The 24,622-nt window shown below is 40.8% G+C and overlaps 1 protein-coding gene across 1 annotated transcript; it reads right to left on the bottom strand.

The window, feature by feature from the left end:
• Positions 1 to 23,055: 23,055 nt before the first annotated feature.
• LOC138874951 (uncharacterized) lies at positions 23,056 to 23,574 on the bottom strand. The gene is made up of 2 exons (XM_070153751.1): positions 23,283 to 23,574; positions 23,056 to 23,174 (listed from the first exon to the last, which is right to left on the bottom strand). The coding sequence occupies exons 1-2, from the start codon at positions 23,572 to 23,574 to the stop codon at positions 23,056 to 23,058; spliced, it is 411 nt and encodes a 136-aa protein (XP_070009852.1).
• Between the last annotated feature and the right edge of the window lie 1,048 nt (positions 23,575 to 24,622).

Raw genomic sequence — 24,622 nt, 5'->3', positions numbered from 1 at the left:
TATTCTTTAGGCAAACATTTAGCTCTTCAGGAGTTGTTGATACATTTTGTACTATCAAATATTGCTCAGACACTGCTGGTGTCATGAGAGAAAATCACAATCAAATAAACAATGTAAAACAATTGTTTAAGCACACGAAAACTCCTCTTCATAATATTTTTCCACTTCAGGAGGCAATTTCAATTGTGTTACTTCTTCAGGAGCAAATTTAAAATACGAAATATTGAGTATATATTCTCTCAATTATATTAACTCTTCTGGAGGTGAATTGTAATGTATTCACATCAAGAGCGCGTTCATATTTACCCGACTTATTAGTATTGTCACATTCACTTCAGGGAATGGATTAATATTATCAAAAGTTCTCATCCTTCAGGAAATCGAACATAATTATCTGAATGCGCATTAATCACATCAAATTGTGATGCCTCAACCTCTTTTAAAATATTTACTACTTCAGGAGCAAATCGAGGCGTGCATTTAATATAGAGAATATTTATGTAGCTTATCTTCAATTGTAACCATAGAAAGCCTAAATTATCACTTCTGGTGATCATAGGCATATACCACTTCTGGTAGTTAACAAAATATAATTACAATGAGATATACGAAATATAACCACTTCTTGTGGTTGTATATTTCTTGCAAACTCTGCTAGAGTTTAAGTTGATCTAATAATGTTATCCATATTCTTCAAAATGACATAAACAAGATATATTATAGTAAACATCATTATCAAATCATAATTTTTCTTTATGTACAACAATTACATAACCATACTATCTATTACAAATAACAAAAATTAAAATATTTACATTTCTACAGATTCACCACCGATTACATGACTTGTTTCTCCTTCTGGGAGTGCAAGGTAATCAGTTACATCCAAATGCATGAAGTCTAAATTATCTTTAGAAATAAAATTTGCTTCAATATTTTTCTCTGTCTTCTTCAGGGAGGCTTGATAAAGCTCAATCAGGTGCTTTGGCGTACGACAGGTACGTGACCAATGCCCTTTTTCTCCACATCTATAGCATGCATTTTCTGCATTTGGTGCTTGCACCGCTTCATACTTTTGTTCCTTCCTTTTCCACTACTGGTGGTGAGGAGTGTTCTTTGGTGCATCATTATTACCATGATTGGGGTTTCTTCCCCGACCACGGCCATGACCACGACTGGGGCCACGACCTCTTCCACGTTTAGCTTGGTGGAAGTTCGTCTCATTCACTTCAGGGAATGGACAAGAACCAATAGGTCGGCTTTCATGATTTTTCATTAATAGCCCATTATGTTGCTCTGCTATAAGAAGATGTGAGATAAGTTCAGAATACTTTTTAAATCCCATCTCTCGATATTGCTGCTGCAGGAGCATATTCGAGGCATGAAAAGTGGTGAAAGTTTTCTCCAACATATCATGATCAGTAATATTATCACCACATAACTTCAATTGGGAAATAATTCTGAACATAGCAGAATTATACTCACTGATAGATTTAAAATCTTGTAGCCTTAGATGAGTCCAATCATATCGTGCTTGTGGAAGAACGACCATCTTCAGGTGGTCATATCTATCTTTCAAATTATTCCACAATATGACTGGATCTTTAACAGTAAGATATTCCATTTTCAGGCCCTCATCAAGGTGATGGCGTAGGAATATCATTGCTTTGGCACGGTCTTGGTTTGATGCCTGATTTTTGTCTTTGATGGTGTCTGCCAGACCCATCGCATCAAGATGAATTTCAGCATCAAGCACCCAAGACATGTAGCTTTTGCCCGATATATCCAGGGCTACAAATTCAAGTTTAGAAAGATTTGACATTATTTAGGAAAAGAAAGTTCTTACCTCAGATACTTTCAAAATATTTGCTCGAGATGGCAGAGTCTCGTGCTGATAACGTGTTATAAAATAAAGACTATAAAGTAAAGACAAGTATAGAGAGAAACTGATATATTATTCGAATTCAAAGTGATGTACATAATGAACTGAAATCTCTTCTATTTATAGAAGAAAGGAAGTTGTTGTGTAAGCTGCTACTATACCAGATATGGATAATCTTCTACTGAGAGCAATGTTTATCCATAACGGAGTACTGAAAGGATAAGTTTATTATACCCGGTATGGATAATCTTCTACCGTGGGTAATGTTTATCCATAACTGGGTACTGAAAGGATAAGCTTATTATACCCGGTATAGATAATCTTCTACTGGGGATAATATTTATCCATAACTGGGTACTGAAAGGATGAGCTTATTATACCCGATATGAATAATCTTCTACCGGAGGTAATGTTTATCCATAACCGGATATCGAAGTGATAAGCTTCTTCAGGAAGCTTATTTCCAATAGAGTACTTAAATAGATAAATATATTAACGGTGGAGTTCCATATGGATAAGCTTCTTCAGGAAGCTTATTTACAACGGAGTACTAAATGAACATCCATAATATAATATATTTATAACAGTTAGTATGTAGTTAGAGGTTAGAAATTAGCCGGCTATAAAAGGTCACATTCACGTTCATTTCATTTAAGGGTGTTAAACAGGCCGGGTCAGCCTGGTTCCGGACTGGCCCAGACCGGTTAAAAGCGGAATCGGCCCGGACCGATAGAAGGGAGCTGGGTTGGGCCTGGTTAAGGGCGACTGGCGGGTTGCACCGTTTATATTTGTAATACCGGTTATCCGGATCGGTATAACCCGGTCGATGAACAGTGTTGTTAAACCGGTTAACCGGCCTGGCCCAGGCCGGTTTAACGGTAATAAAAAAATAATTTTATTTAAACTTGGCCCAGATCTTACCGTTGGCAACGGTCCATTTCAGAAAATGGTCGTTGCCCAACGGCTGAATTGCACAAATAGCCCAATTTTGTTTTTTTTTAAATTAACCCCCTTTTGAAAAACTATAAATACCCTCCCCCTTCTTCATTTCTTCACTCATCTCTCAATTGTCAATCTCAATTCTCATATTCTCTCATTCTTCAATCTTCATTCTTCACCTATTAAAGTGCAATCAACTATTTGGCTCATTTTTTTTGGAATTTAATTTATCGTAGTATTTATTATTTGAAGTTTGAACAATTGAACTTCAAAATTGGAACAATTGACGTTTCTTCGTGGTAACATTGGAGTCGCGAAATCATCAAGTGCTCAATTTATTGCCGAATTCGGTGCACTCCCTCCAACTCTTTCTCTTATTTACTATTTTATTTGCATATTTATTTGTTGCTAGTAGTTAAATTTTTACAATATGTTTAATGCTGCAAAAAGAGTTTGTAACAAGATTACTAATCGGGGAAATAAAAAAAGAGCTAGTACTTCAACTTCAGCATCTGGTAGTAATTTAAATACCTCTCCAAATATTCATGAAACATTACCTGATAATAATATAGATTATGAACAATTGCAGGAAGATTTTGGTATAGATGATAATGAATTAGAAATGGAAGATGAGATACCACTTACACCTAGTAATGTTGGAGCTGCTAGCAGGGGTGGTGGTTGTGGTGCTAGTAGTAGACCACCTGTGGCACCGACTAGTAATCGTAGAAAAAGAAGTAAGGTTTGAAATTTTTTTGAGGAAATAGAAGGTACTGATAGAGTTAAATGCAAACTTTGTAATGATACTTTTAAACATAAGGTTGGAGGACAATTAGGGGGACTGGGACACTTAGTAGACATATGAGAATTGAGCATCCTATAGAATGGGGATCTGATGGAGATGGAAATCAATCAACTCTAAACTGTACTACTGGAGGTCTTGTGAAATATAATGAAATGAAGGATCGTGAGGAGTTAGCAAAAATGATTGCTTTGGGTTGTCTACCTTTTTCTTTTGCTTCTTCATCATATCTTATTATGTATATTCAAAGGATTTACAATCCTTTATTTAAAGGTATCCCTAGAAGTACTTGTAGATCTGATATCTTTAGACTTCATGGACAATATCAAACATACATACGTTATTTGTTTAGCCACCTTCCTTGTAGAGTTTCTCTAACTTCTGATATTAGCCATGCTGTTAATGGAAATAATTATTTGACAATTACTTGTTATTGGATAGATGATACTACTTGTATGCAAAAACGTATTATCGCTTTTAAATATGATGAAGATCAGAGTCATATTGATGCGTTTATAAGTAGTACTATTTGTGAAGTTGTTGAATTTTATAATCTCAAGCAAAAAGTATTGTGTATGTCTTTTGATAATGCTTATAACAATAATGCTGCAATTTCAATATTAAAACTGCATTTGCAACCAGCTCTTGATGAAATTTTTTATGTTAGGTGTGCATGTCATGTTTATAATTTAATTGTTAAAAGTGACCTTGATTTATTTTCAACTGAGATTACTCATGTTAGAAGAGCAGTTGGTGTTATTCAAGGAAATAATAGACAATCTAGAATAAAGGAATTTAAGAATAAGTGTGTCCAGTATAACCTTAAACCCAGATTCATGCCAGACGAAATTGTTACTAGATGGAATTATACATATATATTTTTAAAATGTTGCTACAAATATAGATTCCTAATAACTGAAGTTGCTAATGCGCATTGTACTGATCCAAACTATATGTTAACAACTACTACTTGGGAGGTCATTAATGATGTTGTTAAATTTTTACATAAATTTTATACAACTACTGTTGAGTTTTCTGGAGCATATTACCCTACTGTTACTATGGCTTTAGTACATATAGCTGAAATTTCTTTTCTACTCTTTGAATTTAAGAAGAAAGAAAAATATAGGGATGTTGTTGAAAAAATGCAAGCAAAATTCAAAAAATATTTCTTTCCAATTCCTCCAATTTACTTAATTGGTGTTGTTTTAAATCCTTCGATTAAGATGTCTGATTGTCACCAATTAATGAAACCCCAGATTTATATACTTGTATGAACAAGCTAAATGAATATTTACAATAATTATATAATTATTATGCAAATGTAATAGATGATGATACTCTTAATGTAGGCAATGTTAATCCCACTATGCACTGTACCACTTCTGCTACTGTGGATGATGAAGAAGGCCTTGATAGTTTTAATATTTTTTCTACATTTTCTAACACATAAACCAGTAGCAGGAACATTGATAAACTTCAATTCTACTTGCAGAAGCAAAAAGAGCCTCACACAAAGGAATTTTCATCGTTGGGATGGTGGCATGACAATGGAAAACAATTTCCTGTTCTTTTCTCTATGGCTCGGGACGTGCTGAATGTGCCAATTTCAACTGTTGCATCAGAGAGTGCATTTATCCAAGCAAGACAACAACTTGGATACACCCGTCACTCACTGGAAAGCAATGCTTTGGAAGTTTTAGTATGTTTCAAAGATTGGATTAGATCGGAATGAAGAAATCAAGGACGTGAAGATGTTGATAGCCCAAAAGACGAGGAACTTGGATATATATTAACACATGGTAACCCATCCGAATTTAACACTCCAGAAGAAGGTCACTCAGTTCATATTGATTATGAAGAACTTAATAAGGCAATGCAAAACCTTTGAATTTACTCTTTTTTGGTTAATTTACTTGTTGTTAAATGTAAACCTTTCAATTTGTAAGTTTGAATTTTGAAATAAATGTAGCACTTGCAATTTATAAGTGCAATTTTTTTCCATCTTCCTTGTATTATTTATATTAATACAAAGTATTAATATAACTTACAATAGTTATACAAAATACAAAAAAAAACACTAAACCCGGCCCGGCCCGGCCCCTCAACCCGTAACCCTTACAGTTCAATTTTTACCCGGATGAACCCGAACTCGTTAAACCCGGTACGTCCCAACCCGTAACCGTCCCGGACCATAACCCGTACGGGTACTAAAATTCCCTACCCAGCCCGGTCCGGCCCATCCGTTAAACACCCATAATTTCATTTGACAGTTATCATTCTCCTTGCAAGCATTCAAAAGTTATTGGATTTAAATTTAATAAAATAATTTAAATTATATTTCAAAATATATTATTCAAAATAAATATTATAGGCTAATATAATTAGATTAATTATATAAATTTTTAATATATATGAGTTAAAAGTCTGAATTCATTGGACTAGCCCATTTAATTGGGCTACAAGTGATGAACCCACTTTATTAAGCCCACGATGTCAGGTCCAGCTTGGTGCCACGTGTCAAATGACGTGGCACGCTAAGTCAAATGGAAGAGCCAATAGGATCATATCATGTGTCAAATTGACAAGACATGCTAAGTCAAATAAAAAGGCCAATGAAACTATGTCGCATGTACAAGTGGCATGTTCTGGTCAATCAAATACGGCCTCATTATACTACAGTCTGATTGGTCAGAAAGAATTGGTTCTCATCACAACTCTTCTCTTCCACAACTATAAATATGGGTCTTCATAACTCAGAAACGACACCAGAAATGATCACAACAAGAAGCAAGAGAGAGCTTGTGGATCAAACGCCAAAAATTATTCTACAAGCTTCAAGTTTTAAAATATCAAGTTCGAGTTCAAGAAATCAAGTTCAAGATCAAGAACGAAGTCAAATATAAGGTGTTCAAGATCAAGATTACTTGTTTTTAACAAACTTACTATTTGTGGCGACCGTCAAGGCATACGTGACGGATAAATTAACTCAGACTCAAATTCAAGATCAAGCTCGAAGGACCTTGAATTTATTTATTGTTGAAAAAAAGAATCAGAGGAATCAAAGAAATTGTAACACTCAAATTATTTGAAATAAAGTATTATGATTGTCGCAATATTTCTCAGTCTTGATTATATTTTCTTACCGCAAATTTTATCGTCTTCACTTCTAAAATAGTCTTCTTCTCTTCTCTTCCATTTTTTTTCTCTCTCAATAATTCCATATAAATTGATTGCATGCACGATTAGTGTAGAGAATTCAGCTGATTTCATCATGGTATCAGCGAGGCGGTCTTGAATTTTTGAGATTCCGGTGAAATTCAAAAGAACAATACAACAACAACAACCCAGTAAAATCCCACTAATAGGGTCTGGGAAGGGTAGTGTGTACGCAGACCTTAACGCTACCCCGAAGGAGTAGAGAGGCTGTTTCCGAAAGATCCTCGGTTCAAGAAAACAAAAAGACAAAAGGACAAAAGGAGACAATATTAGTATCACCACAAAAATCATAGAAAAAATAGGAACAACATGAAATACAGAAGAAAAATACAAAGAAAAAGCGATAGCTAGTAAATAGGTCCTGCACTGAAAAGCAAAATAGTAAGACACAACATTGTCATTAGCTATCTTAGACAAAAATCCTATCTGGCTAGTCCCACAATGGTATGAAGTAAGGTAAGACTCAACTACTTCCTAACATACTGTGACGACCCAAGGGGTCATCACCGTAATTCTTCCTTGTTCCGTGCTCCCGAGGCCTTGAAAACCTCGCTTTTAGTTGCCTCGATTGGCGTGCGCAGTTCGGGCGCGTAGCCGGAAAGTTTTTATGTTAGAATATGTGAATTATGTGAAACATTTGATGAATTTTGGTATTAATATGCATAATGTTGACTTCGGTCAACATTTTGGGTAAACGGACCCGGACCTGTGATTCGACGGTCCCGGAGGGTTCGTAGAAAAATATGGGACTTGGGCGTGTGCCCGGAATCAAATTCTGAGGTCCCAAGCCCGAGAAATGAATTTTTGAAAGAAATTGTTTTTCTGAAATTTGATATGAAAATTTGAAATGAAAAGGAGTTAGAAAATATAGGTATCGGGCCCGTATTTTGGTTCCGACGCCGGGTACAAGTCTTAAATATGTGTTAAGCACTATCTGTAAAGTTTGGCTAAAAACGGACGTCATATGACGTGTTTCGGACTAAAAATGGAGAGTTTGAGTTATGAAAGTTGAAGAAAGAAAATCATGTGTTTGAGGCTTGATCCTATGTATATGATGTTATTTTGGCGATTTGATCGCACGAGTAAGTCCGTAAGATGTTTTTAAGGTTGTGTGCATGTTTGGTTTGGAGCCCCGAGGGCTCGGGTGAGTTTTGAATGGGGCCCGGGAGGTCTTGGACTTAAGAAAATGCAGGTTCAGGTGTTGCAGACACCAGCGCGGCCGTAGTCATTTCCGCGCGGTCCGTGCTGGAGCCGCGCGGCCGATACATTTTTGTGCGGTCCGCGTGGCTGAGTCTGAGGGCTAGGGTTTCAGGTTAGCCAGCGCGGCTGCGCACCAAAACAGTACGGTCCGCGCTGGAAGGGTTCAGAGAAGCCCCACTTTTCTCCCACTCGGCGCGGCCGCAACACATTTTTGTGCGGTCCGCGCCAGGTCCTCAGAAAGGTATACAAGTTCGGAAAATCTCAGTCATTTTTCACTTTTCAAAAACCCAAAACCTAAGAGGCGATTTTCCAAACAACGTTTTCTTCTCCAAAACGATTGGTAAGTGATCTCTAACTTAATTTCTTTATCCCTTAACATCTTTTAATATAATTTCAACTTCAAATCAAAGATTTTCATGGGGAAAATTGGGTGTTTTGGGTAGAATCTAGGTTTTCTACAAATTGAGAAGTTGGACCTCAATTTGGGGTCCGATTTAAAAACAAATCATATATTTGGATTCGTGGGGGAATGGGTAACCGGGTTTTGGTCCGAACTTCGAGTTTCGACCACGTGGGTCCGGGGGTATTTTTGACCTTTTTGGGAAAAACCTTGAAAAATCTATTTTCATGCATTGGGGATGATTAATTTAGTAATTATTAATGTGATTAAGTAACTTATGACTAGATCCGAGCGGATTGGTGGTGGAATCAAGAGGTAAAGCTATACTAGAAGCGTGAGTTGAGTTTGGAGCATTTGAGGTAAGTGTTTGTTCTAACTTTGGCTTGAGGGAATAGGATTAGGATGTTATTTGCTACTTGCTAATGTGGAGTACGGTGTATAGGCATGGTGACGGTTATCTATGCACCGGAGTCTAGCATGACCGTGAGTCTTAATTGCTTTTAATTCGAATAATGTGACACAATCTCCTTGTTTACTTGATGAGTTTCATATAATGTGAACGATTGAGGTAGAATTGTGATTGGTGTACTTTGGGAGCGTTAGCTCTAACATTAATGTGTTAGTTGAGGAAGAAGTGATTTAAAAAGATAATGTGTTGTGAGTACTCCCTTGCCGGGATGTGTAGACTGATATATGTACTCTCCCTTGTCGGGATATTTTGGGCTGTTAGCTGTACCCTTGCCGGGTTAAAGGTATTGAGTTGTTATTCTCCCCTGAAGGGGTCTACTATATGAAGTCAGATATTATGAACTATATTATGGGATCGTGTGGCACGCCGTCCACTTATATATGATATTATGGGATCGTGTGGCACGCCGTCCACTTATATATGATATTATGGGATCGTGTGGCACGCCGTCCACTTATATATGATATTATGGGATCGTGTGGCACGCCGTCCACTTATATATGATATTATGGGATCGTGTGGCACGCCGTCCACTTATATATGATATTATGGGATCGTGTGGCACGCCGTCCACTTATATATGATATTATGGGATCGTGTGGCACGCCGTCCACTTATATATGATATTATGGGATCGTGTGGCACGCCGTCCACTTATATATGATATTATGGGATCGTGTGGCACGCCGTCCACTTATATATGATATTATGGGATCGTGTGGCACGCCGTCCACTTATATATGATATTATGGGATCGTGTGGCATGCCGTCCACTCCCAGCTTTACTTTGTATTATCTTGTTATTGTTTTCTTGCACTTGTTGTATATATATATGTATAGGTTTAATGTGGTAGGTACTGTCTAGCCTCGTCACTACTTCGCCGGGGTTAGGCCAGGCACTTACCAGCACATGGGGTCGGTTGTGCTGATGCTACACTATGTGCAAATTTTTGTGCACAGATCAGGGAGCAGCTTACGGACCACAGCAGTAGGATTTCTGGGAGCTGTTTTCAGTCCAGGGACTCACGAGGTAGCCTAGCTGGCGTTCGCAGGCCGAAGTCCCTTTCCATGTTTTTCGTTTGTTCATCTTGTATCAGACAAACATGATGTATTTCCTTTCAGACATTGTTTGTAGTATTCTGTAGTAGTCCGTGAGCTAGTGACACCAGACCTTGGGTAGTGATGTGTATTAAACTTCCACACTTTTGGTTTTCAGTTGCTTTAGATTTAAAGTCTTCCGCTTAAATTTTGTCTCGTTTATTATATTGTTTGAAAGAAAGCAGGAAAGGTGTTTTAAATATTTGGCTTGCCTAGCTCCGATAGTAGGCGCCATCACGACACCCGATGGTGGGAAATCCGGGTCGTGACAAGTTGGTATCAGAGCTCTAGGTTACTTAGGTCTCACAACTCACGGACAAGCTCAGTAGAGTCTGAGGGATCGGTACGGAGACGTCTGTATTTATCCCGCAGAGGCTACCGAGTTAGGAAAACTTCACCTTGTTCATTCTTGTCGTGCGATTCTGTTTCTCAAGTACTGATTGTCTTTCCACTCTATTCTTTCGCAGATGGCGAGGACACGTGCTTCCTCTTCTACTGCGCAACAGCCTGATCCCCCAGCAGCAGCCCCTATTAGGGGTAGAGGGCAAGGCCGAGGCCGTGCCAGAGGCCGAGGCCGGGGTAGGACTCAGTCCCGAGCAGCATTTCCAGCGATGGAGCCTCAGGTCGATTTTGAGGAGGAGGTTCCAGCCCCAACTGTTCTAGTGGGCCCAGCTCAGGTCCCAGAGGGTTTCATAGCCACTCCAGTGCTTCAGGATGCTTTGGTCCGACTGGTAGGCTTTATGGAGGGAATTTCTAGAGCGGGTTTGCTTCCCGCAGCTCCAGCCACATCTCAGGCTGGGGGAGGAGTTCAGACTCCCGATACTCGTACTCCAGAGCTGGTAGCTCCTCAGGCTCAGGTTCCAGTAGTTCAGCCAGCTGTGGCAGCCCAGCCAGGTATTGCGGCTCAGTCCAGTGATGGTGCGGCTATATCCGCGGATGCTTTGTGGAGACTTGATCGTTTCACCAAGCTCTTCACTACTACATATAGTGGCACTCCCTTAGAGGATGCTCAGGATTTCATATTCAGCTGTCATGAGGTTCTACGGACTATGGGCATTGTAGATACCAATGGGGTCGACTTCGCCACTTTTCGCCTGGCAGGATCCGCCAAGACTTGGTGGAGGGATTTCTGTTTAGCCAGGCCAGCAGGGTCACCATCATTGACCTGGGATCAGTTTTCAGAGTTATTTCTGGGGAAGTTTCTCCCAGTTACTCAGCGAGATGCTCTTCGCAGGCAGTTTGAGCGTCTTCAGCAGGGTCCTATGACGGTCACCCAGTATGAGACCCGGTTCATTGATCTTGCTTGTCATGCCATTGTGATACTCCCCACCGATAGGGAGAGGGTGCGGAGGTTTATTGATGGGTTGGCCCAGCCGATCTGTGTTCAGATGGCCATGAGTGCCGGTAGCGAGATTTCATTTCAGGAGGCGGCAGATGGTGCCCACCGAATAGCGATGGCACTTGCTCAGGGAGGTGGTCATGGGTCTGATAAGAGGCCCCGTTATTCTGGTAGATTCAGTGGTACCTCGTCTGGAGGTAGGGATTCTTATGGTAGAGGCCATCCTTCGAGGCCCTTTCAGTCAGCTCTCCAGGCTTCTCATGGTACACCAGGTGGTCGTGGTTCTCAGCCGCAGTATTCTGACCAGCAGCTCTTCAGTTCACCATCAGCACCTATCAGTGCACCACCACTTCATTTTTCTCAGCAGCCGAGGGCTTGTTATACTTGTGGCGATGTGAGTCACATTGCTAGATATTGCCCTCGAGCTTCCAGCAGCAAGGTTCTCGCCTGATGATCCAGGCACCAGTTGCCCCACCGCCTGCCCAGCCAGCTAGAGGCGGGGGTAGAGGACATAGAGGTGGAGGTAGAGGTATTAGAGGTGGAGCTTAGACCGCTAGAGGTAGGGGTCAGCCAGCAGCAGATCGTCCCAGGAATATGATTCAGGGAGGTGGGTCTCAGCCCCGTTGTTATGCTTTGCCAGCCAGGCCAGAGGCTGAGTCATCAGATGTTGTGATTACAGGTACTATTCTGGTCTGTGATAGGGATGCTTCTGTGCTATTTGATCCTGGATCTACGTATTCATATGTGTCGTCCTATTTTGCACCCTATTTGGTTATGCCTAGTGACTCGTTGAGTATTCCTGTTTATGTGTCAACACCAGTGGGTGATTCTATTGTGGTCGACCAAGTTCATCGTTCTTGTATCGTAGTGATTGGGGGTCTTGAGACCTGTGTTGATTTGTTGCTTTTGGACATGGTCGACTTTGATGTTATATTGGGGATGAATTGGTTATCCCCGTACCATGCTATCTTGGATTGCCATGCCAAGACCGTGACCTTAGCCTTACCGGATTTACCCCGTTTAGAGTAGAAGGGGACTTCTGGTCATTGTACCCGCAGTGTTATCTCGTATGTGAAAGCTCGGCGTATGGTCGAGAAGGGATGTTTGGCCTACTTGGCGTATGTTCGCGATTCTAGCACGGAGGCCCCTTCTATTGATTCTATGCCCGTTGTTCGGGAGTTTCCTGAGGTTTTCCCTTCAGACTTGTCGGGTATGCCGCCCGACAGGGATATTGACTTTTGTATTGATTTGGCCCCGGGCACTCAGCCCATTTCTATCCCTCCATATCGTATGGCCCTGCCGGAGTTGAAAGAGTTAAAGGAACAACTGCAGGACTTGCTTGAGAAAGGTTTCATTAGACCCAGTGTTTCGCCTTGGGGTGCGCCGGTGTTGTTTGTTAAGAAAAAGGATGGTTCGATGAGAATGTGCATCAATTACCGGCAATTGAACAAGGTTACAATTAAGAATAAGTATCCACTGCCAAGGGTCGACGATTTATTCGACCAGCTTCAGGGTGCGAGAGTGTTTTCAAAGATAGATTTGAGATCTGGCTACCACCAGCTGAGGATTAGGGCGTTTGATGTCCCTAAGACAGCATTTTGCACTCGGTATGGGCACTATGAGTTTTTGGTCATGTCATTTGGATTGACTAATGCCCCAGAAGCGTTCATGGAGTTGATGAACCGAGTGTTCAGACCTTATTTGGACTTGTTCGTGATAGTCTTCATTGACGATATTCTTATATACTCCCGTAGTCAGGAGGAGCATGAGCAGCACCTCAGAGTGGTCTTTTAGACCCTAAAGGATAGTCAGTTGTATGCTAAGTTCTCAAAGTGCGAGTTTTGGTTGAGTTCGGTCGCATTCCTGGGTCATGTCGTATCAGCAGCAGGTATTCAGGTAGACACGAAGAAGATAGAGGCAGTCAAGAACTGGCCTCGACCAGCTTCAGCTACGGATATTCGGAGTTTCCTGGGGTTAGCAGGTTACTACCGTCGGTTCGTGGAGGGGTTTTCATCCATTGCAGCCCCTATGACCAGATTGACCCAGAAGGGTGTCCAGTTCAGGTGGTCGGACGAGTGTGAGGCGAGCTTTCAGAAGCTCAAGACGGCTCTGACTACGGCACCAGTATTGGTTTTGCCCACAGGTTCGGGGCCATATACGGTCTATTGTGATGCGTCTCGTATTAGGCTTGGTGTAGTGTTGATGCAGGAAGGCAACGTCATTGCTTATGCTTCAAGGCAGTTGAAGATCCATGAGAAGAATTATCCGGTTCATGATCTCGAGTTGGCAGCCATTGTTCATGCCTTGAAGATCTGGAGGCATTACTTATATGGCGTGACGTGTGAGGTTTACACTGATCACAAGAGTCTTCAGTATCTGTTCAAGCAGAAAGAGTTGAATTTGAGGCAGAGGAGGTGGTTAGAGTTGCTAAAGGATTATGATGTTACTATCTTATACCACCCGGGGAAGGCCAATGTGGTGGCCGATGCATTGAGCAGGAAGTCCGCCAGCATGGGTAGTCTTGCTTATATTCCAGTCAGCCAGAGATCGCTTGCTTTGGATGTTCAGGCCTTGGCCAATCGTCTTGTGAGGTTGGATATTTCTGAGCCTAGCAGAGTGTTAGCTTGCACGGTTGCTCGTTCCTCACTATTAGAGCGTATCCGCGAGCGGCAGTTTGAGGATCCCCATTTGTGTGTCTTGAGAGACACGGTGCAACGTGGAGGTGCCAAGAAAGTAACCTTAGATGATGATGGTGTATTGAGATTGCAGGGGCGAGTTTGTGTACCCAATGTTGATGGGATTCGAGAGTTGATCTTAGCGGAGGCCCACAGTTATCGGTATTCTATTCACCTGGGCTCCGCGAAGATGTATCAGGATCTGAGGCAGCACTATTGGTGGCGTAAGATGAAGAAAGACATCGTGGCGCATGTGGCTCGGTGTTTGAATTGTCAGCAGGTTAAGTACGAGCATCAAAGACCCGGTGGTTTATTTCAGAGGATTTCACTTGCCGAGTGGAAGTGGGAGAGGATTACGATGGATTTCGTTACTGGACTTCCGATGACTCGGAAAAAGTTTGATGCAGTTTGGGTCATTGTTGATAGGCTGACTAAGTCAGCACATTTTGTTCCTGTTGCAGCCACCTATTCGTCCGAAAGGTTAGCCGAGATTTATATCAGGGAGATTGTTCGCCTTCATGGGGTACCGCTATCTATCATTTCGGATCGGGGTACGCAGTTTACCTCGCATTTCTGGAGAGCGGTTCAGCAAGAGTTGGGCACCGAGGTTGAGTTGAGTACAACATTTCATCCCCAGACGGACGGTCAATCCGAGAGGACTATTCAGATTCTTGAGGACATGCTCCGAGCCTGTGTTATTGATTTTGGAGGCTCGTGGGACCAGTTTTTGACTTTAGCAGAGTTCGCCTACAACAACAGCTACCAGTCCAGCATTCAAATGGCTCCGTACGAGGCGTTGTATGGTAGGCGATGTCGGTCTCCAGTTGGATGGTTTGAGCCGGGAGAGGCTCGATTATTGGGTACGGATTTGGTTCAGGAAGCCTTGGACAAGGTCAGGATTATTCAGGATAGACTTCGTACAGCTCAGTCCAGACAGAAGAGTTATGCAGACCGCAAGGTCAGAGATGTTGCTTTCATGGTTGGTGAGCGGGTATTGCTCCGTGTATCGCCTATGAAGGGCGTGATGAGATTTGGGAAGAAGGGCAAGCTCAGCCCTAGGTTCATCGGTCCATTTGAGATTCTTGATCGTGTGGGAGAGGTGGCTTATAGACTTGCCTTGCCACCTAGCTTGTCAGCTGTGCATCCCGTGTTTCATGTGTCTATGCTACGGAAGTATCGTGGAGATCTATCGCACGTGTTAGATTTCAGCACTGTCTAATTGGACAAGGATCTGTCATATGAGGAGGAGCCGGTGGCTATTCTAGACCGGCAGGTTCGACAGTTGAGGTCGAAGAGTTTTCCTTCGGTGCGTGTTCAGTGGAGAGGTCAGCCTCCTGAGGCATCGACCTGGGAGTCCGAGTCCGATATGCGGAGCCGTTATCCTCATTTATTTCCCGACACAGGTACTTCTTTCTTTTGTCCGTTCGAGGACGAACGGTTGTTTTAGAGGTGGAGAATGTGACGACCCAAGGGGTCATCACCGTAATTCTTCCTTGTTCCGTGCTCCCGAGGCCTTGAAAACCTGGCTTTTAGTTACCTCGATTGGCGTGCGTAGTTCGGGCGCGTAGCCGGAAATTTTTATGTTAGAATATGTGAATTATGTGAAACATTTAATGAATTTTGGTATTAATATGCATAATGTTGACTTCGGTCAACATTTTGGGTAAACGGACCCGGACCTGTGATTCAACGGTCCCGGAGGGTTCGTAGAAAAGTATGGGACTTGGGCGTGTGCCCGGAATCAAATTTTGAGGTCCCAAGCCCGAGAAATGAATTTTAGGAAGAAATTGTTTTTCTGAAATTTGATATGAAAATTTGAAATGAAAAGGAGTTAGAAAATATAGGTATCGGGCTCGTATTTTGGTTCCGACGCCCAGTACAAGTCTTAAATATGTGTTAAGCACTATCTGTAAAGTTTGGCTAAAAACGGACATCATATGACGTGTTTCGGACTAAAAATGGAGAGTTTGAGTTATGAAAGTTGAAGAAAGAAAATCATGTGTTTGAGGCTTGATCCTATGTATATGATGTTATTTTGGCGATTTGATCGCACGAGTAAGTCCGTAAGATGTTTTTAAGGTTGTGTGCATGTTTGGTTTGGAGCCCCGAGGGCTCGGATGAGTTTTGAATTGGGCCCAGGAGGTCTTGGACTTAAGAAAATGCAGGTTCAGGTATTGCAGACACCAGCGCGGCCGCGATACATTTTTGTGCGGTCCGCGTGGCTGAGTCTGAGAGCTAGGGTTTCAGGTTAGCCAGCGCGGCCGCACACCAAAACAGTGCAGTCCGCGCTGGAAGGGTTCAGAGAAGCCCCACTTTTCTCCCACTCGGCGCGGCCGCAACACATTTTTGTGCGGTCCGCGCCAAGTCCTCAGAAAGGTATACAAGTTCGGAAAATCTCAGTCATTTTTCACTTTTCAAAAACCCAAAACCTAAGAGGCGATTTTCCAAACAACGTTTTTTCTCCAAAACGATTGGTAAGTGATCTCTAACTTAATTTCTTTATCCCTTAACATCTTTTAATATAATTTCAACTTCAAATCAAAGATTTTCATGGGGAAAATTGGGTGTTTTGGGTAGAATCTAGGTTTTCTACAAATTGAGAAGTTGGACCTCAATTTGGGGTCCGATTTAAAAACAAATCATATATTTGGATTCGTGGGGGAATGGGTAACCGAGTTTTGGTCCGAACCTCGAGTTTCGACCACGTGGGTCCGGGGGTATTTTTGACCTTTTTGGGAAAAACCTTGAAAAATCTATTTTCATGCATTGGGGATGATTCATTTAGTAATTATTAATGTGATTAAGTAACTTATGACTAGATCCGAGCGGATTGGTGGTGGAATCAAGAGGTAAAGCTATACTAGAAGCGTGAGTTGAGTTTGGAGCATTCGAGGTAAGTGTTTGTTCTAACTTTGGCTTGAGGGAATAGGATTAGGATGTTATTTGCTACTTGCTAATGTGGAGTACGGTGTATAGGCATGGTGACGGTTATCTATGCACCGGAGTCTAGCATGACCGTGAGTCTTAATTGCTTTTAATTCGAATAACGTGACACAATCTCCTTGTTTATTTGATGAGTTTCATATAATGTGAATGATTGAGGTAGAATTGTGATTGGTGTACTTTTGGAGCGTTAGCTCGAACATGAATGTGTGAGTTAAGGAAGAAGTGATTTAAAAAGAGAATGTGTTGTGAGTACTCCCTTGCCGGGATGTGTAGACTGATATATGTACTCTCCCTTATCGGGATATTTTGGGCTGTTAGCTGTACCCTTGCCGGGTTAAAGGTATTGAGTTGTTATTCTCCCCTAAAGGGGTCTACTATAAGAAGTCAGATATTATGAACTATAATATGGGATCGTGTGGCACGCCGTCCACTTATATATGATATTATGGGATCGTGTGGCACGCCGTCCACTTATATATGATATTATGGGATCGTGTGGCACGCCGTCCACTTATATATGATATTATGGGATCGTGTGGCATGCCGTCCACTTATATATAATATTATGGGATCGTGTGGCACGCCGTCCACTTATATATGATATTATGGGATCGTGTAGCACGCCGTCCACTTATATATGATATTATGGGATCGTGTGGCACACCGTCCACTTATATATGATATTATGGGATCGTGTGGCACGCCGTCCACTTATATATATATATATATATATATCATGGGAACCGGAGTCTCTTCTGCTTATTTCCGATACTTCATTTTTATCTGTTACTCCCCGATAGCATGTCCCCTCCCAGTTTTACTTTGTATTATCTTGTTATTGTTTTCTTACACTTGTTGTATATATATCTGTATAGGTTTAATGTGGTAGGTACTGTCTAGCCTCGTCACTACTTCGCCGGGGTTAGGCCAGGCACTTACCAGCACATGGGGTCGGTTGTGCTGATGCTACACTATGTGCAAATTTTTGTGCACAGATCAGGGAGCAGCTTACGGACCACAGCAGTAGGATTTCTGGGAGCTGTCTTCAGTCCAGGGACTCTCGAGGTAGCCTAGTTGGCGTTCGCAGGCCGAAGTCCCTTTCCATGTTTTTCGTTTATTCATCTTGTATCAAACAAACAATATGTATTTTCTTTCAGACATTGTTTGTAGTATTCTGTAGTAGTCCGTGAGCTAGTGACACCAAACCTTGGGTAGTGATGTGTATTAAACTTCCACACTTTTGGTTTTCAGTTGCTTTAGATTTAAAGTCTTCCGCTTAGATTTTGTCTCGTTTATTATATTGTTTGAAAGAAAGCAGGAAAGGTGTTTTGAATATTTGACTTGCCTAGCTCTGATAGTAGGCGCCATCACGACACCCGATGGTGGGAAATCCGGGTCGTGACACATACAATCATAATACTCGACCTCAACTAATTCAAAAGAACAATGTTCCGGCAAAACTTTGATTTGGTCAATTATGGTAGTAAATGAAGTCACCTTGCTAGATCACAATAATATATTATTTTTGCAGCCTTCAAATTCTCTAGGACTCGTCTTAATACTGTTCAAGCTCACATGGCCAGAAAATTATGCACTGTGGAACAAACAATGAAATTTGCACTTTGGGAAAAGAATAAACTAGGTTTTGTAGTCGGAACTTATATGAAAAGCATCTATAGATGTGAGTTAGCGGAGCAATAGGAAAAATGCAGAGTTATTGTATTGTCGTGGATTGAAGCACTGTCTCGAGTGAGTCAATGTCAAACATTCTGTATGCATCAAACATAAAGAAAGTGTGGAATGACTTTCAAGAAAGATTCGATAGATCAAATTTGACAAGGATTTATCACCTTTGGAAAGCTATTGCGACATTAAGGCAAGGTATTGTCTCTAGTACTAGTTATAACTCTAAAATAAAGGACATGTTGGATGAATTAGCTCATTTTCCCTCTTACGACTATGAAGAATCTAGACCTTCCGTCGAACATCTGAAATCACAGTGTCTATTGTAATTTCATATGGGACTAAATGAAATCTATAGGAGTAATGTGCTTGCTAGGAGACCTGTTGTAACTGTGAATGAGTCATATGCCATAGTCACTCAAGAAGAAAGCCAAAGATTCTTGGGTGTTGTAGACACATAGGAAACCACGTCAATATTAGTAGGGAGAGGTCAGGATTTCAGGCCTAAGAAACCAGGGCTAATTTGTGAACATTGTGGATATAAAGGACATCTAAAGGAGAATTGTTTCAACATAATTAGATATCCGGATGACTTCAAAAACAAAAGGAAGAATCAGCCAGGTGGAGAAAAAGCTTATGCCAACAATGTTAATAAAGCTAGTGAGGAAGGAAAGACAACTATAATACAGGTGCACGAAGCTGGGCAGCTCTTCACTGAGGAACAATACAAATAGTTGATCAGTCTATTGTCCAAGACTAATGTAGGGTAATGCTCTACCAACATGGTAGATATAATCTCTTTATTATCCAATGCATGTTTGTGTGATTGGGTAATAGATTCAGGAGAAACGCATCATGTTACATATGTAAGGACATTTTAAATAATATAAAATATGTTGATGATCAAGATAGACATGGAGTGCAGTTACCCAAAAGAAATAAATCATAAATAACACACAGAGAGGAGACGCATCCATAATAAGAAATAAGACAGTAAAAAATATCTTTATATGTAATTGACTTTAAATTGAATTACTATCAGTGGCAAAGCTCACCATGCATTTCTATTTTTCAGTAACATTCTTTCCTGACTCCTATATGTTCTAGGATTTTCTTGAGAAAAGGAGCAGATACTGAGCTTTGGCATCTAAGATTGGGGCATGTATCACTAAAGTCTATGCAACATATTACATAATTACAAAATAAAGTGGATTTGCAAGTACAGGGGAATTGCCAAATTCCTCTATCGGCTAAACACTGTAGATTTAAATTTTATGTTAGTAGTACTAGTTCCACTAGTTGTTTCCAGCTTATTCACTTAGATATGTGGGATTGTCACGATCCAAAATATCTCCTTAGGAGTCATGATGGCACCCTAGTCTCCCAACTAGGTAAGCCGGTCACTCCATATTATTTCAAACAATGAAAACATGAATTAACAAAAATGGAGTCTAACCTAAATATGGAAATAAGAGTAATACAGGCCAAAGCATCAAATATTCAAAATAATATCCCAGAACTAAGTGGTACATAGTCATAAGCTCTAACTGAATATAAGAGATCAATCTCAAAATACAGTATTGTCAAAAATGCATAAACAACATAAATGAAACAAGAGGATAACTCCAGGGCTTGCGGTCAGATCATGCAGGAATATCTTGAAGTTTCTGGTGTATGCAATGCCTCATTGTTGATTAGTCCGGTTTGAAGTACCTGATTCTACACAAAAATATGCAGAAGTATAGTATGAGTACACCACAATAGGTACCTAGTAAGTATCAAGATTAACCTCAGTGGAGCAGTGAAGAGGTTCAAGTCGTTTAATACTCGTTAGACAAATAACATGTACAATTAATATATCAAAGAAAACTTATAGTTGAAATATAACTGAAAACAGTAATCATAACCCTTTTAGAACATGTAATAATAACTCAATGTAGTAAAATCAAATTTTTGATCATATAACATCATATAGAGGTAAGGCATGAGATAAGATGTCAAATATGGCCATTAACTCAGATAAGTGTCAAACGTAAGCTTTTTAGAAATAATAATGGAATAAGAATAACAAGCCCGACTCAACACAATCACAACAAGAATGACGATACCCCAAAATATCACATAACATCATCAAAATGCCACCCTTATTACGTCACATGTGCACATAAAAATGATATGACACCTTTATTTCACCACGTGCGCATATAGCCACCAATATTACGCCATGTGAGCGGCCCTAGATAATGCCACCCTTATTTCTCCCCACGCGCACAATCATAGACAAAGAAATCGCACGGCAAAACCTCGTGTTGACACCTCCAATCAATCCGCTCAATATGTCTACAAGTACCACGGTACTACAAAACAATAATGCCAAGTGCCATATATCACAACAATAGTAACAAAGTGTCGTCAAAGTATAAGTTCACAACTTTCAACAACCGTGCACGAGGACCTAACAAATAATTATAGAAGTGGAGGGATGTCCAATAGATAAAGCATGTATATGTCTAAGTCTATGAAATGAGCATGATCAGATATTCATAAAGTGATTACACAAGTTTTATATAAAGTTCATTATCACAGTAAAACACATTAATAGCCTACAGTCTATTTCGGTCAAAACCACGCATAGTATTTGTATACATGCCCGTCACATCATGTAAAGGTCATTTAACACATAATAAAAATCAACAATTTGGGCTAGCACCTAAGGGGTGTTTCCCCCACATAATGTTAGGCCAGATACTTACCTCAAACAATCTAAATCAGTCCACTAACAACTCTTTCCCGCGCAAATTTACCTCCGGACGGCTTGAATCTAGCCAAAATAACTTAATATCATAATTAAAAGCTATAAAATTAATTCCGGATAATAAAGATTCGATCATTAACTAAAATCAAAAAGTCAACCTCGGGCCTGCACCTCAGAACCTGAAAAAACTCATAAGTTCCGAACACACATTCCAATACAAGTCCAACCATACCAAAATCATCCAATTCCGACCTCGAATCGGCCTTCAAATCATCAATTTATGCTTTTAAAAAGTTTTTACAAAAATCCTCAATTTCTCCAATTCAAATCACTAATCAAACACTAAAATCAAGGTAAGAATCATGAAATGATAACAAATCTGAGTAAAAAATACTTAGCCCAATCTAAATCATAAAAATCTCCTCCAAAACTGAGCTATCTAACTCAAAGCATGATAAATGTAATAAAACCTTCGTCCAAGCTATTTTTGCACAATGAATTCTGCACTTGCGGTCACTTAACTACATCCGCGGTTCCGCATTTGTGGTCAAAACATCGCATCTACGATTCCCCCTCAACACCAGGAATTATGCTTCTGCGGTCTAGACCCCGCACCTACAGACACACGTTTGCAGTCCTCCAGTGAAGGTGCGGTCTTGCTTCTGCGAATTTCTTCCGCATCTGCAGAAACTTCTAAGCTCTATTACCATCGCTTATGCGGTCAAATATCCGCACCAGTGAACCTAGATCCATCATTCCCAGCTTCGCTTTTGCGGCTCCATGTCTGCATTTGCGGGCTCACACCTACAGTCATGCCTTCGCAAGTGCGAAAACACCAGAATTCAGATACCTTTAGCTATTCATCCAAGTCCAAGATTAATCCAACAATAATCCGAAACACACTCGAGGTCCCCAGGACCCCTTCCAAGCATACCAAACAATCTCAAAACATAGCACGGACCTAATCGAGGCCTCAAATCACACAACAATTCAAGCCTAAGGAAACTAATGAACTTTCCAAATTCAAAACTTGCACCGAACAAGCCTAAACAACTCCAAATGACCTCAAATTTTACTTGCAAGTCCCAAATGATACAACGGACCTATATCAACTCCCGAAATCATAATCTGATCCCGATATCAATAAAGTCAACCCTCACTCAAATCTATCAACCTTCCAAACCTTCAACTTTCTAACTTTCGCCAAAATGCATCAAATCGACCTACGGACCTCGAAATCCAAATCCGGATATACTCCTAAGTACAAAATCACTATATGAATCTATTGGAATCATCAAAATACTATTGTGTGGTTGTCTACATAAAAGTCAAACTCCGATCAACTCTTACAATCTAAGCCTGAAGCTAAAGGATTAAGTGTCCCAAATCAATCCAAAACTCTCCCGAAAGCACACCAATCGTCCCGAAAAGTAACGTAACTACAAATACACATATGTAAAGCATAAAATAGGGGAAACGGTTCTAGAATACTCAAAATGACTGGCTAGATAGTTACATTTTCCCCCTCTTAAAAAAAACATTCATCCTCAAACAAGTATAGAGGCATACCTGAAGTGCCAAAAAGGTGAGGATAACGAATCCGCTCTATGCTCGGTCTCCTAGGTTGCCTCCTCGCTAGTTAAACCCTCTATTGAACCTTCATTGAATCAATGTTCTTTGACCTCAGCTTCTGGACCAGCCTGTCCAAGATAGCCGCCAGCTCCTCAACATAAGTCAAATCCTTGTTCAATTGGACTAAGTTGAAATCTAATACATGTGGCGAATCACCATAATAATTCTAGAGCATGGAAACATGAAATATGGGGTGAACTCCCGATATGTTGGGTGACAATGCAAGTTTTTAGGCCACCTCACCCACTTTCTTAAGAATCTCAAAAGGACCAATATACCGAGGGCTCAACTTGCCTTTCTTCTCAAACCTCATCATACCCTTCTTGAGAGAAACTTTGAGGAGGATCCTCTCACCCACCATGAATGTCACATCACGAGCCCTCCTATCAGCATAACTCTTATGTATGGACTGCACCACACTAAGCCAATCCTCAATCAACCTCACCTTCTCCAAGGCATATCTAACCAAATCAGAGTCCAACAACCTAGCCTTCCCAGGCTCAACCCATCCAACCAGAGAACGACACCGCCTCATATATTAGGCCTCATACTGAGCCATCTAGATACTCGACTGGTAGTTGTTGTTGTAGGCAAATTCTACGAGCAGTAGGAACTGATCCCATCAAGTTTCTGAAGTAAACCACCTGGTCTATGATGGTCGTGTTTCACCTACTGACAGTTCAAACACCGGGCCACATACTATACAATCTCTTTATTCATTCTTCTCTACCAGTAGTGTTGCCTCAAGTCCTGGTATATCTTCGTGGTTCCCATATTAATGGAATATCACAAACTGTGGGCCTCCTTAAGTATCAACTCACGCAAACCATCCATATTAGACACACAAATCTAGCATTGCATCTTCAACACCCCATCATCACCAATAGTCACCTCTTTGACATTATTGTACTGCACTGTGTCCTTCAGGACAATAAAGTAAGGATCATCATATTGACGTGCCTTGATGCACTTAAACAAAGAAGATCGTAAAACCACACAAGAAAGAACTCGGCCCGGCTCCGAAAAACCAAGCCTTATGAACATGTTGGCCAAAGCCTGAACATCCAAAGATAATTGTCTCTTACCAACTGGAATAAAAGCAAGATTACTCATGCTCTCAGCCTTCCTACTCAAAGCATCGGCTACCATATTGGCCTTCCCGGGATGATAAAGAATGGTTATATCATAGTCCTTTAGTAGTTCTAACCACATCTGTTGCCTCAAGTTCAGATCCCTTTGCTTAAACAAGTGCTATATACTCTTGTGATCTGTGAATACCTCACAAGACATGCCGTAGAGATAGTGCCTTCAAATCATCAGTGCGTGGACAATGGTTGTCAACTCTAAATCATGTACTTGGTAGTTCTTCTCATGGGGCTTCAATTGATGCAAAGCATAAGCAATCACTCTACTTTCATGCATCAATACACATTCAATTACAATCCGCGAAGCATCACAATAAATTGTATAAGACGCCGATGATGAAGGCAAAACCAAAATGGAGTTGTGGTCAAAGCAGTCTTGAGCTTCTAAAATCTCTCCTCACACTCGTTAGACCACCTGAATGGGGCACCCTTCTGGGT

The sequence above is a fragment of the Nicotiana sylvestris genome, chromosome 8 (genome assembly GCF_000393655.2).
Source record: "Nicotiana sylvestris chromosome 8, ASM39365v2, whole genome shotgun sequence".
In the NCBI taxonomy this organism is placed as follows: Eukaryota; Viridiplantae; Streptophyta; class Magnoliopsida; order Solanales; family Solanaceae; genus Nicotiana; species Nicotiana sylvestris.
The sequence above is the reverse complement of the archived record's forward strand: the minus strand, read 5'-3'. Positions and strand labels throughout refer to the sequence as shown.